Raw genomic sequence first — 17,326 nt, forward strand, 5'->3', positions numbered from 1 at the left:
GTTTAGACAAAGCCGTTCACTGATTGATAATAATTTCAAAAAAGCTGATACATACCAGACGATTTATTTTCAAATATAGGTTGTTGTGAAACCTGTGTCTTTACGACAATACATTTTGCTTTACAACAAGATACCTGGCTGACCAGAGAGCGACATGAGTGTCAATTCAATTGCTGTGAAAGTGTCGTCCCCAAACTCTGTGATAGGCAGCATGAAAAACAAGAAAATAGACCCAACGCCAGACCCTGAGAAAAACCACTGTGTACCATTCACGTTTAAATGGGTCTCTATACAGTTTCATAGTTTACAGGTTTATAGTGACCTTTGTAGGGCTAATAGTATCTTTATGGCATCACTATTAAAACCCATACAATACATATCAGACCTTTAAATCTCATTGTGGTATTTTATCTCTACTACACATCCTGTGAGGTTCCTGTATAGCAGTTCCTTCTCTTTTCGCATATATGAGTCATACAGAGGTGAATGGGGTTTCATCAAGAGATACATGCAAAGAAGAGCAAGAGAGGGAAAGAACCTTCCTCTAATCCGTCAGTGCAGTGGGTGCTCAGATGTCTCTCCCTCAGAGAACTTGGCACATCTCACATGTCTAAGTTGTAATGTAATCACTGAAGCAAAGTTTACACTCGTTGGGAAATCGTACTATATGACTAACGGGCGACAGAGGGAAACACACTGCAAGAGCTTTCAACAGGAAAAACCTCCAACTGCTCCCCAAACTGCATTTAATCAGGAAAACACAAGACATCAGAGCGGGTTGGACTGATTCTCCTGCTCTTCTGTTTTATCCTGCTCATAAAACGACACATCAAGCTGGAGCAGGTGAAACGTAAGTGGACATCACAGTTGTAAAAAGAATAGAGTGCGGCTCGGGGGAAGACTATCCAGGCCTGAGCCCAGCTTGCCAGACATTCTGATGCAGTTAATAAAAGCTGCACTGAGCCTGTGTTGCCCTCTCCCCCACATAAATGGTTGCCGCCTGGGTTTCCCTGATTACACACTTATGCAGAGTAAAAATTCAGGGGGTTCATCACGGCACCCTGGTCGAGATTTCAAGCAGGTTGTGTGTGGCAGTCGTCGTTGACTGTTTATTTACATCGCCACTGCGGCTCCTCATAGCCTTTTTCTGGCGGACAAATCCGACAGTCAGTGACGGGTTATATAAGTGGTCATACTTTCGGATCTCTTCTGCCAAGTGCTCTTCAATTTGATCCATAATTGTTCTTCTAAATCTTCCTTGGTTTCTGCCACTATTATGGGGCATGAAACCGGAAATCTGACTCCAGAAAGTATGTAGTTAGCAGACCAATCACAGCCTTGCAGGCTGCGTGAGGCTTGCGTAGCTTTGTCGTATAGTTAGAAAAATTGGGCGACGCACGCCATCACGCAAGAAGGGGCGTGTCCCTGAAAACGCAGAAGCATGTGCCGGCCTTTAGTGAATGGCTTAAAGCACCAATTTGTAAAACTACTGCTTTTTTGTTTGTTTGTGAACATTACGCTCTGAGAAACACAATTTTTTGTTCAACTGTGTATTACAGATATGTCTAGAAGGACATAAAAAAAACAGAAATTTGATTATTACCTGATTATACTTCAGGTCATCAGTGGGCGACACGTACGCTCCTCTGTGTAGTGTTGAAGAGCCACCAGAGATTTGACCTGCAGAGACAGGGAGGACGACGTTAGATGAACAACTCATTCAGATGTAAAAGCACATGAGTGGTCACTCTCTCAGTGTTGTACCTGCTGCTACACATGTTTCAGTAGAAGAATAACAAAAGAAACAATTTCAATAGGGCCTCCCACCGATTTCGGTGTTCGGACCCTAATAATGATTGATGATAATTAAGGAGAGCTTTGGATTCATTGGTTCCAGCATCGTGAGTAGGGTGCATTAAAATGTCTACAAGGATTAACACAACGAAACACTGAAACCTCCACAGAAGCAGCATTAAAGCAGCATATTGATCCAAATGTCACATTATAATGGACTTTATTTGTGTTTCCAGCGGCAACACTCCCTATCCTTCCTTCATTAGCGAGGGATCTCTGATCACACACAATTGATTCTCAGTGGATGTTTAACTGAAACCATGAGGCAAACACTGACCTACATGTGTGACGGCGTAGTCAATACCATGATCAGGTGATAACTGGTTTCAACCATACTAGTTTGTTCAACTTTAAACGATTGATCGTAGAAAAAGTAGACTTCTTCTAGAGAGAAGTAATTACTGTTGATTCATTTCACTGATAAAAGTGAACTTTGAAGCAAGAGTTTCGAATGCCATTTGTGTTCCGACAGAGAAAACTCACACTTCTCTCTTTCAACCACCAGCAGCTAGTTGGAGGAAATAGCTAGTCTGGCTCTGGAAAAACATCTATCTATCATCTCCTTTATAGCTCATTGTTGAGGAATTTATAACATCCTCACACATTACTGTATATGGCACTATATATTATATATATTGAATATTACTCAGATACTCCCCTCTCTCTTTTAGGCAGGACCCAAGGTCAGGTTATCGATAACGAGCCATCCAACAGTGCACTGTTGTGTCTACGTTGAGGGACTTTCATATCTAACTCAGATGCTCCAGACAGAGAGACATCACCTTCAACTCTTTTGCATATTTCACCACTGAAAAGAGGTAAGGACACAATTTGATTTAGGAATGCACACTATAGACTCAAATATCCAATAGGATGGGAACACCTACATGTAGCTTGGAGAGTGACAGCAATTCTAGTCATTCATGGATGTGCTGTTGAAATGGGTGACGCAATCAGAGGAAGATATTTGGGGATGCTGTGGGAGACATCTTCAGACTTTTGGTGACAATTGCTCATGTTACTGTGTTAAAGTTTGTTTATTGTTCCACCTTCTGGTCTCCTTGATGCATCAAGTCTACATTAAAACCTTCTGCATAAGACATCAGCTGCTGCCTGAGTTCTCTTTTCACCAGCTTCCATAAAACGTCCATAACACTCAAGCCACACTTTAGCTTGTTTGTAACACATTTGATTAACCAAAGCAAAATCTGCAAAGTTCAAGTGAGAGGTTGTGTTTAATTAATCAGAGTAAACAGCGAACCTGCCAGGAAGTCACAAACAAATCGACTTTCGAGTGTCTCCTGCCTCCTGCATCAGAACCAGTGTTGCTGTACAGATACAGGCTCACATAGCCAGACCTGTCCTCACACGGCTGTGTCAGAGCGGCAGAACAGTGGCTGCACCCATCGTCATTTTACTATTCACACTCTGGCTTGTCTTTCTTTCTAAACCGAGGATACATCGACGGTGCCCCTGCAGACCAGCACATTTGCATGTGGGGCGGTGAGCGTTAAACAGCGACGATCCAGGAAAACAAATTAGCTTATTCCCCGAAACCTCTCTGTATTATTTAATGTTTGTAAAACCTGTGTTTGGATTTTGTAGTATTTAATTCCAAAGCGATCTAGTCAGCAGAATACACAAGATTCATGTGAGCGTGTAATTTGGTGTCAGACATGCGGCGTGGAATTCCTACTCGTCATGGCATCCTTCCGGGATGTGTGCTCGCCCTTGTTGCCATGGTAACTGGCATTGCCGGTCGTCTCGTAGTCTGCCTTCCTCTCCTTCATCACCATCATCTCCCTGGGGGAAGCGGGCGCACTTGCTGCACACACACAAACACACACACACGCGTAGTAAGGGAGACATCCAACAATCACCAACACACCATAATCTTGAGGAGGCGACTAGAAAACCTGGAGGACACATGTTCAGTCCTTTAACAGCGGGCGGCATGACTGATTTGAAAATTGCACCTCTCTAAGTATTCACCTGCCTCACTCTCAACAAAGGCGCAGCATCCTGAATCTTCACTGCGTGTGTTATTTCCTCCAACCATCAGTATTGTGACTCTGCGGGTGTGTGCGCCATTCTTTACAAAGCCTTATCTTTTTCACTGGGGTGTGATTTGGAAGAGGTAAACACTGAGTCATCACTCCTCCCTGCATCAGCTTTAATCTCGCCTCTGTCTTCTCTTTCTCAAACTGATTACACGCAGGTCTCTCGTCACCTGTATTTACTGCATATTTTCTCCATCTTTAACTCCCACTGGATTATTAAGGCCTGCCTGTTGTGTTATTATACATGCAAAAATCCTCTGGTACCAAACAGGGACAAATATACAGGAAATATATAGCACGCCCACGGTTGGGGGAGTAGAAAATGATATATGAGGGTGGTGGGATCAGTGGTACAGATAATGAGTTAGATCTGGTTAGCCGTGCTGGAGGAAAACCAGACTATTGTATCAGTGCCATATGGTTCTGTGACACTTCCTCTAATATTTTCTCATTATCAACAGCTCTTCACATCGGAGCTGCAGCCCGCCAGCCTGTTTGTGAGGCTGCATCTGTCTCTTTGTTTTGTCTTGGGTTCCCTGTACATTATAACACAGTCAGCATTGATCCATACGCTCATTAATGCTCTGCTAATATCATTTATTGTAATACGTGCACCTAGACGGCCAATTATCCTTTGCCAGGCGCTGCAGCAAACAGCTGTAGGTACACTGAGGACTCTTCACACACAAAGGAACACTTTTTTTTCCATCAGAAAAAAAACGTCTGCAGCAGTAAAATGCAACAAATGGCTTGGTGGACCATCTGTGACTGTTTTCCAAGTTGTAAACTGAGAAACTAAATAAAAAAGTGAAATTAGCCTCCAAACTACAGCATTTATCATTTTGCCACTGTCAGCTGACAGCGTCATAAATCCACTTCTCTCCAGTGTGGGCTTTTAGCTACGCTAGCTATACAGCTCTGAGGGAGAAAATGTTGGCTCTGTGGTCAGCCCACACTCTCCATCAGACTGAAATATTCCAACTACTGAATGAATTCCAATTCGTTGTCAGCAGAGGATGAACCAAATTGATTTACAGATCCCATTAATTTTCTTCAAGTGTCACCAGGCGGATGGTACTTTGGGCTTTTTGAGAATTCTTTCAACAATAAAATACTGGGTGGATTGTAGTAAATAGTTTTGAGGCTTCAAGATGCTGATTCATCATGTCAAAACTTTGGTTGAGGGATTTTTTTCTGATGGATTACAATCTGTATCCCGATAGCAAAAGTCATCACATGCATATGACTAATTGAACAGGAACAATAATTTCATTCAGACTTGATGAAGTGATTGTCTGGCAAACACCCTGCCTGTGCTCCCAGTGTGCATCACAAGCTGGAGAGACCTACACCACTGAATCAGACACGATAGCCAGACGTTGGCTTGGACGAGAATGCCAATGGAAGGGGTGAGATGTACTGGTTGCATATTTTTAGGTTTAAAGGCCAAATATCTGCGCATTTGTCTCAGCTTTACTTTGTGTTAAGCTTATTAACAAGAGTTAAAATGCAAATATAGGATTGTAAACAATGTAAACATTACACATGTTAGCTTGGTCGTATGACACGCTTGTGTTAGCAATTAGGTCAAAGCACTCAAAGAGCCACAAACATGGCTGTTGTCTCTTATGTATAAGACCATTCAGTGTGATAGGTAATGTTGGAAATGACGCCACTCGTCTGATAATATATTCATTACAGAACTGGTGCTAAAACCCCTTTCAGACATGCATCTTGTTACATGATGAGGAGGAAGTTTTACTTTTGGGTTAGGTTATTGTTTATACTCCATCCTGCCTCTAAGAAAACCTCTATTATTAAACTTAAAGTCAGGTTCAGCTCAGTTAACGGTGAAGGAGCCTCAAATAATTAATTGAAGTGTCTTTCACGCAGCAGTGAGTAAGCAATGTGTTCACAGAGCTTGAGGGCAACACAAATCCACTCGTTGCTCATTTCTTGTGGATTGCTTTTCCAATTTCACCTGAAATGGTAATAAGGAGGTAGACTAAATGTTTTGTGAATACTTAGTGCAGGGGATGTTTTCAACTGGAAGAAAAATAAGAAGTAATTATACGATTACCCTAAAACCTCTCTTTAGGCATTTTAATGTTTTATTCTTTAACTCTTAAATAAACCATCAAAACTACACTCGTCATTGTCTCCACACTTTTGTTACTGATATAGAGAATATTATAACCACATTGAAAAAGGATTGATTTAACTGCTATCTACAAATTATTGGGAATTAATTATGCAATATATTACTGTGGGTCTGGTGAGAGGGACTCAGTTATTCATCTATTGAAATATGTATAATTACGTCCCATTATAAAAGGTGAAGACATGGGTTGATGATCTTATCTCCGAAGCTCTTTAAAGTCTATAGCCAAGAGGTAGGAATGAACACTTGTTCCTGACTTTTGCGTCAAAGCAAACCTGAAAAATGTATTCTCCTTCATTGATTTTAAATGTCAAACGCCAGTGTACTGTCATCGTTTAATTAGGTCTGACTATTGTAAAGGCTTCGGCATCACAAGGTAAAACATGCAGAGAGATGTTAAATGCACATCATGTCAACCTTGCTTTTAAAATTACTGTCACAAATGTATTAAATTATCATGAATAAAAAAACACTGATAATTGTGAATGGTAACACTTTCTCTATACAGTTAATTTAATTTAATACTTCATGCCAATTACTTGGATGACTTGTTGAATATCCAGCTCAGCACTTTCAAAGCATCTTGTCATTCGTAGCCTGAGCCCTGCTGGACTTTATGAAGTAAGCAGAATAAATCATTAAGTTATAAAACCGATTTATTCGAGGATTCACTGTGAGAAGCAGCAGGGAGCAACTCTCACACCCAAGATGGTTATTAGGTGAGGTGTGTCCTGTGTAAAAAGAAGCTTCAACATCCGTCACTACTGTAGTCTGGACTCCTCTTCCTCCATTTACGTTTCCAACTACCACTTCCTCAACTACCAGGAGACAAATAATAAAGATAATGTTTATCTGCAGATATTTACACAAGACCGTCAATGATGCAAGAAATCTTAAATAGTCCGCATCTGAAAAGACCATTTATGGATTTTTCCTGGAATATCATATCTTGTATTAAAGCCAGCAAAAAATTTGAATTAAAGAAAATGCTCAGACCGGTTTTGAACATCTGTCAACATCTGAGATTAATTTCCAATTGGTCAGTGCTAAGTACAGGTGTGAATGTACTCGAATGCGATGTATCTGAGATCCGATCGCTTAAACCACATTCACAGGTGGTCTAGGACCCATGTGACCACATTGTTTCAATGTAAAATGCGTCCTGGTACATGTTGGAAGGTCTTACTCAGCTGAAGTCTCTGACCATCTACAGCTTTAATGTATTTTCACTCTCGGGTCCATACGTTGAATTGTTTGTAGCCACTGTCACCATATCAACACTGATCACCACCTAATAATTGATACTTTTATGAATTGACCAAATCTTTCTTTACACCATAGTTGCCCATGTTCACCCCCTCCTGTTTTCTCACTACTCTCACTCGCTCACCTCACAGCTACACACACTACACAAGCACAGGGACGTCGAACACATCAAAACAACATCAATTGCGAACAACAAAATATGTTTTCATCAGTTCACAAATACTGAGGCCTTGTAAGACTCATATTAGTCAAACCCTGATTTGGACAACTCAAGGACATGAAGCTGTTTTAGGTGCAAGGATTTTACTTGAATCATTTATCAGTAGCCAGCACAGTGTGAAGGTTAAAGAAGACATAAGCTGCCTCGGCGTCGTTTGTACTGATGGAAAGAATAATGGAGGACAAAGGATGAGGTGGGGCTGTGGACTCACCTGATCGATTGTTGGGTGAGGTCCGTACGGGAGAGATGGACGGAGTACGGGAGGAAGAGTAAGGTCGCTGTCTGTCTCTTTCTATCGTGGAGGAGGAGCCCACAAAGTGGTACTGAGCGTAGCCGTCCTGAGAGAGAATAGATGAGACTGTGTTAGACAGCACATGCCTCACAATGATATGTTTGGTAATTACTCAATAATATTTATTGAAGCATCGACGTAAATTACATTTTCAGTGTTTATTCAGCCAGAACACGCTCAGCCATGTTTACCTTTTTGTAGAGGCTGCGGAGGTCTCGGTATTGCCACATGCTGTTCAGGACTTGAGATGCTGCTTTCACCACTTTAGGACTATGTCTAGGAATTCAGCAGAGAGAAAAAAAGAACACATACAGTATAAAGCTCAACCGTCCTTTGTTTTGTTTTCAACTTTTTTGTATCTATAAAATAGATAGTAATAGTAATGAAGAACAATACACACAACTCTCAACCTGAATACAAAACATTAATAACTGCAACCACCAAAGTGGAAAGGCAACTGAAGATATGGCACTCAAATTGTACTCGGCGCAAATTGCATAATTGCTTGGCTGATTGATTGATTGTCCAATATTTTATTCTGCCTGCTTTAGGGTTTGACTCCGTTGACTAATGGTCACAGGTCTAATTGGCTCATGTGGCCTTATCAGCACCTTGGAAATTAAACTTCCATCTATTCAAGTCATTTCGGTGAATGTTATTTTTATTATTACGAATCTGTGATTGCAAATCCTGCCTTTGCAGTGATGCAAAGGCAGGGAACTTAAAAATGTTGTTTGAAGAACAGAAACATTTTCAAAGAAAAGAAATTACATGTTTATCTATTGATTTATGTTTTCTGTCTCTCTCAAAACAACTCTAAACAAGAACTGAAATTAATTTAACATTCTTATTTGACGCAACCTTTGGATGGAAGTGGAAAATACATTTCTCTAGATATGCGGTTAAGACCTGCATGTCCTTATTTAAAATAGTACGCCATTGAAATGTATGTATTATGTTTTTCTATTTTTGACTATGGGAATTTATATAATTTGGCATGATTTAACGACCTCAAATTACATACGTATTAAATTAACTAAAATGTGTAATTTAAATAACAGACAGACAAAATCTATTTCATTCCTATTGACTGCAAACAATCAAAATTGTGTTAAATTTCTTAAACAGGCAAGATATAATGGTTCCATGCTAAGTAATTGCCCTATAAATGTCCCTAATTTAAAACTGGCTGCCAATCCTTTGTTATATGTCAACACTCCAGCTCGGTCCCTATGTGTCTAACTCTTCTTAAAACAAATATTAAAAAGGGTAGCTGCGCTGAAACAGAGAGAGTGAAAAGAACCTCAGAGGAACTAACTTTGATCTGCTGACTGTTTGCCTGGTGACTCAGCTCTAAAACAAGCACTCAGCCTCTCTAAACATCTATCTCCACCCTCCTCCTGCCTCACCTCTGCCCCTGTGCTGCATGATGTCTCAACTCTATCACCACCATAGCCAAGATCCAGCCCATTTTTTTTTTTATTCCCCCTATTTGCTTAAATCCTCCTCTTGGCCAACTCACCCAAAGACCTTCATTGTATTTCAGCCTGATTATATCTTTCTTAAATCCCTGATACACCAAGCATCATCCTCTTTAACCAGCTTTTTAGGTTTAAATAACCAAATATATCCTCTATAGAGCACATGCTTCCCGATAAGTGTTAATATGCAAAAATGAGCATCCTGCAATCAATACTCTGCAGGAGAAGACATTCAAATGCACATGATCTCCATTCCAATTCTAGATTTTGAGATGTTGCTCAAGATTCTGTTAGTTTAAAACACGCCGATGAAGTTGATTTGTAGCTTTTATGTTTAATTGGATGTCGACACTGTGTGAAATTTATTTTGTATTATCTGTGCGATTAGAAATATGATTTATTTAATTACAAACCTTTTAACTTCTGGTAGTTTCATTCTGAATACATTTTTTGTAAATATAATTGATTATAACTACAAGGGGAGATAAAGCTGTGATTCCTGCAGTTTCTTGGTTAATGTCTTCTGAGGTTGATTGGTAATATAGTCTTTAGTTGCATCTTACAAATGTGGTAAAATGAGGGTCAATTTCACTCTCTGATGTCATTTCAGAACTTGCTCTATCTTCAAAATGAAGAAAAATTCTATCCCATAACAAGATCTGCCGACATAATTATCTTCTCACCCTCCTTCTACACACTCTGTTCTCCCATCTGTCAAAATCATCCCACTCGGCTTACTTGTCTCCTTTGCTGCGGGCGATGCCGATGAGCTTCTCGATGCCGCCGGCGTCCCTCAGAGCTTTGGTGTTCTCCATGTTCTTGGTGATGACCTCATGCAGCGCGCAGCAGATAGCCGTGACGGTGTCGTCCGACATGGTCTTCCCCACCAGGCTGCTGTTGTTGGCGCCCCCGCCACCTCCTCCGCCGCCGCTGCTGTTGTTGTTGTTGCTGCCTCCAGGCAAACGGTGCACCAGATCCCTCATGGCGTATTTACCTGTGGGCAAGCGTCAGTGACAGAGTCAATGAGGGGGGTACGGTGGAGTAACGTAGGTTTTTCAAGAAGAAAGGAGGAGAAGGTTAAGAATATGGCTTTTGTTTTGATCATTTTGATCTTAATGTATGTGTTGTTTTATCAGTACATTAATCTAACATTTCTGCCTGTGAAGCTGATTGAATTATTATTAACAGAGTCTGGCAAATCTGTTATATTTTCTACTAAATCTCAACTCTCGAAAATCAACCTAACCATACAGCTAACGGTACACATGTTAAAAAAAACAAGGGGCATTAAAGGTTTCGAGTCATGTCGGACTTCAGCTCTGTTGCTTGGCAACAGCAATATGGGACCGACGAGCTGGTGACGCCAATCTCAACCTCAGAATGAATGGCATTAGTTCGCAGTCTACGTGGTCCATGGTGGGAGTGGTCTTCGTGAAGGATGACGTTGGGAACTGTGGACTAGTAAAAAATCTATTTTGTTCCAAAATCTCACGTAGTGATTATACCAACTGGTTGATTTCATGTATGACATAATATGCAGATTATAAATAAATTGTTAATTAATATATCCCTACTCCCACCTCCAAAACATAGAGACCCCTCCCTTCATTATAAAACAAAAAGCTGACCCAGATGCTGCTGAAGAAGTCAAATTAAAGCCTGGCCAAGTGACGGTCAGACAATTGATGGAGACTTGGCCACGTGATCCAGCACCGAATGACCACATTTCCCACGACACCCCAACACTGCTGTCAGGCAATCTTGTGTACTGGGCTCTGTGGGCCTCATTCTGATTGGGTCATCACCCTGGGGTGGTGGGGTCTGGCCATATTGTGACCCACTGACACTTCAAATATACACTACATGTGTTTCCCTGTTGTAAAAATTCCACTAGTGTATGAAACATCTACTACAGAGGGTTTCAATTACTATATAAGAGCAACCTATTTTTTAATATAGTGATATCACGTTGATGCAGCTGTGCAGTTGCAGTAATGGAGAGTATTATGGGACAACTAGCTACTTTTCCAAGTGTTGTAGGTGAAATCTGAAAAATGTCCAGACAACGGGGGTCTGGATTTTTTACAGTTTTTCTTTCACCTAGCAGGCAGGAAGCAGGACATAACAAATACACATATAATTTCCACATCGACACAAATGCTAGTCTTTATCACCATAGGCTCGTGATCCTCATAGTCTCTCCGAGTTGACATCTTCTACATGTATGGCTCCTCTTTTTCATCATAGAATGGACTCAAAGATATAAAGCAAAGTGTTTACTAGGATGGTGGCAGGAAGAACTCCAGAGATTTTCTGGATCCTCAATGTTCTCACATATGGTCCCACCAGATGATTTCAGGAGATTATCAAATGGTAAATGGCCAGAACAGTGTCTGCCATTCAACCCGTCATACACACATTGATAAAGAGCATCTATGTGCAGCACGTTCTCTTTGAGAAGGGGCAATTTTGGGGTTCACTATCTTGCCGATGGACACTTGGGCATGTGTAATAGGGGAAGACTGGGATCAAACAACCAACCCTCTGGCTACTAACAGTAGAGATCAGTTCATGTCTGAAAGCAACTTTGATGACTTTCTCTTTTACAGCATTAAAAACTATTCTCACCAGATCAAAGAAGTATTTCATACTTAGAAATACTTAGAACGACGGCCATAGACTCACAGTATTGGCAATATTCACATACAAACTCTGAGAGGGAGGCTCTCAATAGGATTTGTAACAATTCTTTAATAAAACATCAGCTCTCTCGCAGTGGAACCGTCTGTACAGACAGAGTTAGTATCTACTGCTGAAAGTTCTAAGGACAAAACTACATAATAGGCTGTGTCTCTACTGCAATTTCACCATGTTAACACAACAAAGTCCAGTCAAACTATACTGCACATGCATGTCTCGTGGCAGAGCAATATGCTATTATTACTGACATTACAACCCTACAGTACACACATGAATGGTTGCTTTCATTTACAGACTGCATGCACAAACACAGCCGCTCACACAGACACACATGCCTCGCTTAGCTCAGAGCCTCAAGCATCAGACAGAGACAGTGGAGGGAGGCATGTGGTTGTTGCTATGGGGACCAACAGAAAGGCACAAAACATCGCTTGTCTCTGAAGTAAAAAATCAAGAATCAGATGCTCAGTGAGAGCAACAGTGCTATCTGCTGAAGAGGGAAAATGATCTGCATACAGACGACCTATCACACAGCCATTTATCCCATTTCTTTTGCCCTCGCGCCATTTGTTCACGAGTAATTCTGCAAGTGGGTCAAAATAATTGCTCTTGTTTTCAGTGCATCCACTTCAATTGAGGCAGAATTAAGAACATCATTCCGGTAGTATCAAAGAAATAGCACTTAATAAATGTGCCTGAATAAAGATTGTTTGCTCTTGGAAATAATGCAAAAACTCACTAGACTATTTTCTTTTATCAAGAATGTGTTCCCTTTTGTACAATTGAACCCCTTCTACGATTTTTTGTTTGATGCGAGTAAACTGCTCACCAATGAGCTCCTTGTTCCTGACGTCCAGAGCCATGTTCCTCAGCGCAGTGGCTACAGCACACACCACCCGGTCGTTGTCTATCCTCAGCAGCTCCACCAAAATGGGCAGGCCCTTCTCCTTCCGTACCGCAGCCCGGATGTACACCGACCACTAGGGAGAGACCACAGAGGCTCGGTTATTCATGTATCTTCCTGTTTTCCTTATTGTCTGTTTATTATTGTGAAAGAGTGTCACAAAAAATGATTGGTGTTATTTCGAAAACCTTTTTCTCTTAAGTTAAGTTTAATTAATGCAAACATGATTAAGACCGACCTAAATACATTTTTTAACCTAGTATGCAATGTTTTAACTTATCTAACTAAGTCCAATTATTCAATTTCAGAATATGGAAACCCTGGATACTTTGACACAAGACAAACTTGATGGTTTATTCAGTAATCTGAAAATAAAAAAACATAAAGTCAAGTAACTTGATATTTCTGAAGCTTCCTGCTACACATCGTGTCTTTTACAGCAAATACACTTGCTCAGTTGACTTTGAGATGGTTAAGTTGTTGCTATCACACTGCACACAATTTTAGCTGTGCATGGAAATCTCTCTTTGCAAAACGCCTTCTGGCACCCACTGGTATTTCAATGCACTTGTGAAAATGCCCTTTAGTATCACAATGATCGAGCCACAGACCTGAGCTCTTACCTTCCAGCTGCCAGCAGCCAGGTTCTGCAGGGCCCCAGCTGCTCCCTCCAGGGTGTCTGGGTTGGAGCACTCAGACAGCAGTGTGAGGTAGGGCTTGACAATAGTGGGGTGCCATAACATCTGGATGCCTTTCGGGGGCTCCGCCAAGTCTGGAAATGGGCCGACACCGTCCCACTGCAGAAGATGGGATATAATTCAAGATAGAGAAGCACTTTGAATTCTGTGTGAGGCGAGGTTTGATAGTGGTGGGATGCCAGCAGTCCCCTCAGGCAAGAGCAGGGAAGGAGAGAGAAGATTTACTATTCATAAACAGTGTATAAATAAGCTGGCATTCATCTGTTGTGCATGTTGTTTTTCTATCTCCTCTGTAATTTAAATCTGACATTTTCTCCTGCATTGACGATGCATTTGGAACACACACACACACCTATTGTACATTAATAACAACTGTGAAAATGTTGACTGTTGAATAGAAATGATATCTCAGTAGACCTGCAAGTATATTTCACACAGATCAGTGATGACAGTGTGAGAATGAGTAAATACATTATGGTAAAAAAGTACACTTTATTTATTTCCCAACACAAGACTATGGATTTTAGTTTTGTTTTTATACATTCCCCTGATATTTGCATTCACGATGCTGTACTTTCAAAGGCAAAGATGAGAGAAGTTCAGCGATGTCACCTTGATGCTCACTGCAGACTGAGGCTGGCATATTGACTCAACAGTGTTGTCATTAACTTTCACAGGAATCACCAATTATGAAAACATGTTATTTTGCACATTTCTGTGGTTCAAATTATTGATGAGAATAACTATGAAGTTATTATGATGTATCTAATAACAGTTGCATAATCATTGATTATTGATCAGACCATTATACACAATTCAGGATGCATTTTCCACAATATGTTACAGAATGATGGCAAAAATTACTTTTGCTTTGCTCAGCTTGGAACATAGAGAGTTTTACCAGAAAGGACATTAACAACCACTTGATGAAGCTAACGTTAGCTCAATTGACAAATTGGCAGGCTGATGACTAGAAGCGTGGCTTTTCTCTTATTAAACTCAGACAAAACAGAGGTTATAATACTTGGCCCCAAACACCTTAGAGATGCATTATCTAATGATATAGCTGCGCTAGACGACATTGCCCTTGCTTCCAATGAAACAGTCAGGAACTTGGGAGTGATCTTCGATCCTGATTTATCCTTTAATAGTCACTTAAAACAAATTTCTAGGACCGCTTTTTTCCACTTGCGTAATATTTCAAAAATTAGACATGTCCTTTCACAAAAAGATGCAGAAAAACTAGTCCACGCCTTTGTTACATCGAGACTGGACTATTGTAATTCATTATTATCAGGCTCCAGCAGGAAGTCGTTAAAGACTCTACAGCTTGTCCAAAATGCTGCAGCACGTGTCCTGACGAGAACAAAGAGAAGAGAGCACATTTCTCCAATATTAGCATCGCTACACTGGCTTCCAGTTAAATCTAGAATAGAATTTAAAATTCTCCTCCTCACCTTCAAGGCCCTTAATAATATAGCGCCTTTATACCTTAAAGAGCTGTTAATACCTTATAAACCCACTAGAGCACTCCGCTCCCAGAATTCAAGCCTACTTGTCGTCCCTAAATTCTCTAAAAGTAGAGTAGGAGCCAGAGCTTTTAGCCATCAAGCCCCTCGGCTGTGGAATAATCTACCACTTTCAGTTCGGGAGGCAGTCACCATCTGTTCGTTTAAAATTAGGCTCAAAACCTTTCTTTTTGATAAAGCTTATAGTTAGAGCTAATTAGTGCGCCAGAACGTTACTTGTTCTATTTTATGACACATGACACACGGAGCTTCTCTTTCCAGCTTCTCCTTCCTCTTCTCCATCCCTATCCCCCTTCCCCGGAATCCCTTTGCTTTATCACCCGCAGATCCAGGGCCTCTGTGGCCGCACCATGGATTACGGTTTGTGGATCGCGCACCGGGGGTCGCGGTGTTGGATCCAGTGTGGCGGATTCTGAGTCATGTGGGCTGATCGTGGTGCTGGTGGCGGACCCTGTGTCGCGTTGGCATTGGGCACGGGCGGTGGACCAGGACCGCAGTGGTGGCTTGTGATGGGTCCTCCTGGTGGGCGGCGGTGGACGGTGACTGAGGACTGAAGTGGCGTCTGGTCTGGATGGTGGATCGTGGTCTAGATGGTTGCTGAGCATGGACTGTGCTTCATCAATGCTGCTAGAGACTTTGATTATTGATGATGTTCTCCTGCACGTGGCATCTATTGCACTTCTGTCCGTCCTGGGAGAGGGATCCCTCACATGTGGCTCTCTCTGAGGTTTCTACATATTTTTACCCTGTTAAAAGGGTTTTTTGTAGTTTTTCCTTACTCTTGCTGAGGGTTAAGGACAGAGGATGTCACACCCTGTTAAAGCCCTATGAGATGAATTGTAATTTGTGAATATGGGCTATACAAATAAAATTTGATTGAATTTGATTGATTTTAAAACAAATTAGAAATGTTGATAAAGATACAATGAATTGTGAGCAGTGAACATGCCGTAGTTATCATTGTAAAATGCAAAGATAAAAAGCCAGAGCCTAATTGGGACCCGGTAAGTCCAAACAAGAGTTGAGCTTTAGTGAAGATACTAGCTATAGGTTTGTGATATTTTATGCTTTTATTTTTACATATTATTGTCTTGGTTAAGCTATATATCTATTAGAGCGTTCAAGTGCAATGCGCCAAACCAGCTTCACTCGCGGGACACATTGGGCAAAAGAAGCGGTCAGCTTTACTGTCATCGAATGTGGACAAGTTAGTTTGCCTCACCAACTGGCTAAAGAACGACTAGCTAAGAGGACCTTTACAGGAATTAGATGTGTCATGGTGTGGTGAATGGTTGTTTGACAAAAAATAAATTCGATTTATAAAGAAAAGAAAAAAGTTTTATTTAACCATACAATGGCTAAGAAGCCCGGATTCTGTTTAGGATGAAGATTATATTAATGTTCCATATGACTATCAAAGAGAACTGCTAAAGAACTGCTGAGTTGCAGCACCATTGTTTTGTTTATTTATGAATATAAAAAGAAAACATTTTAAATGTATATATCCGTTTTCTGTCATAAATTTTCACATAAATATACAGAGAAAATCGGTAATGTGATTAATCATGATTAATCCATAGAAACCTGAGATTAATTTGATTAAAAATGTTAATCATTTCACAGCCCTAATATCTATACTTCAGTTCACTTTGGCCCAACTGGGTAAACAGGACCAAAACAGTGGGAGGAGTTCCAATCTGCATCACTGTTGCTCACTGTTGATTCATTGCAATTACTGAACTTTGGTCACTCGCATAGCTAGCTAGCTTCGTAACTATAATAGATCCCAGAATACACCCATTCACAAGCGGTAGGACGCAGTTGATGGAGCCATTGCAATGGAACACGAGCCGTGCCGCTGTGACACAATCGGTCTTTAAATGTGGCGCCTGAAGGCTGCAGCCCCTGGGTTGCGACACACCTCTTCCTTTGACTATCTTTCTTTATTCTACTTCTTCCTCTTTCCCCTCTCTCATCCTTTTGTAATTTCTATCCTCCACTTTAACACAATTTCCCTTACTCTCCCTTTATATCTCCTCTTCTCTCCTCTCCTCTAATTACCCCGTGGTTGACGGAGTTTTGCTCTCCTCAAAAAGCTCCCCAATCGCTACTTCATGGTAATCACCCACAGCTGCACTGGAGTGGAGACCGATAGAGGGGG

The 17,326-nt window shown here is 41.0% G+C and overlaps 1 protein-coding gene across 1 annotated transcript in view; it reads right to left on the reverse strand.

The window, feature by feature from the left end:
• ctnnd2b (catenin (cadherin-associated protein), delta 2b) overlaps positions 1-17,326 on the reverse strand; it is a 122,346-nt gene that overhangs the window by 3,512 nt on the left and 101,508 nt on the right. Inside the window, exons 17-23 of the mRNA XM_062405185.1 lie at positions 13,562-13,735; positions 12,864-13,014; positions 10,073-10,328; positions 8,045-8,138; positions 7,773-7,899; positions 3,551-3,679; positions 1,604-1,680 (exon numbers count right to left, since the gene is read on the reverse strand). Of these exons, the coding sequence (XP_062261169.1) occupies positions 1,604-1,680; positions 3,551-3,679; positions 7,773-7,899; positions 8,045-8,138; positions 10,073-10,328; positions 12,864-13,014; positions 13,562-13,735 (1,008 nt within the window). The remainder of the gene's footprint in view (positions 1-1,603; positions 1,681-3,550; positions 3,680-7,772; positions 7,900-8,044; positions 8,139-10,072; positions 10,329-12,863; positions 13,015-13,561; positions 13,736-17,326) is intronic.

This window comes from Platichthys flesus, chromosome 14, assembly GCF_949316205.1.
Source record: "Platichthys flesus chromosome 14, fPlaFle2.1, whole genome shotgun sequence".
Classification (NCBI taxonomy): Eukaryota; Metazoa; Chordata; class Actinopteri; order Pleuronectiformes; family Pleuronectidae; genus Platichthys; species Platichthys flesus.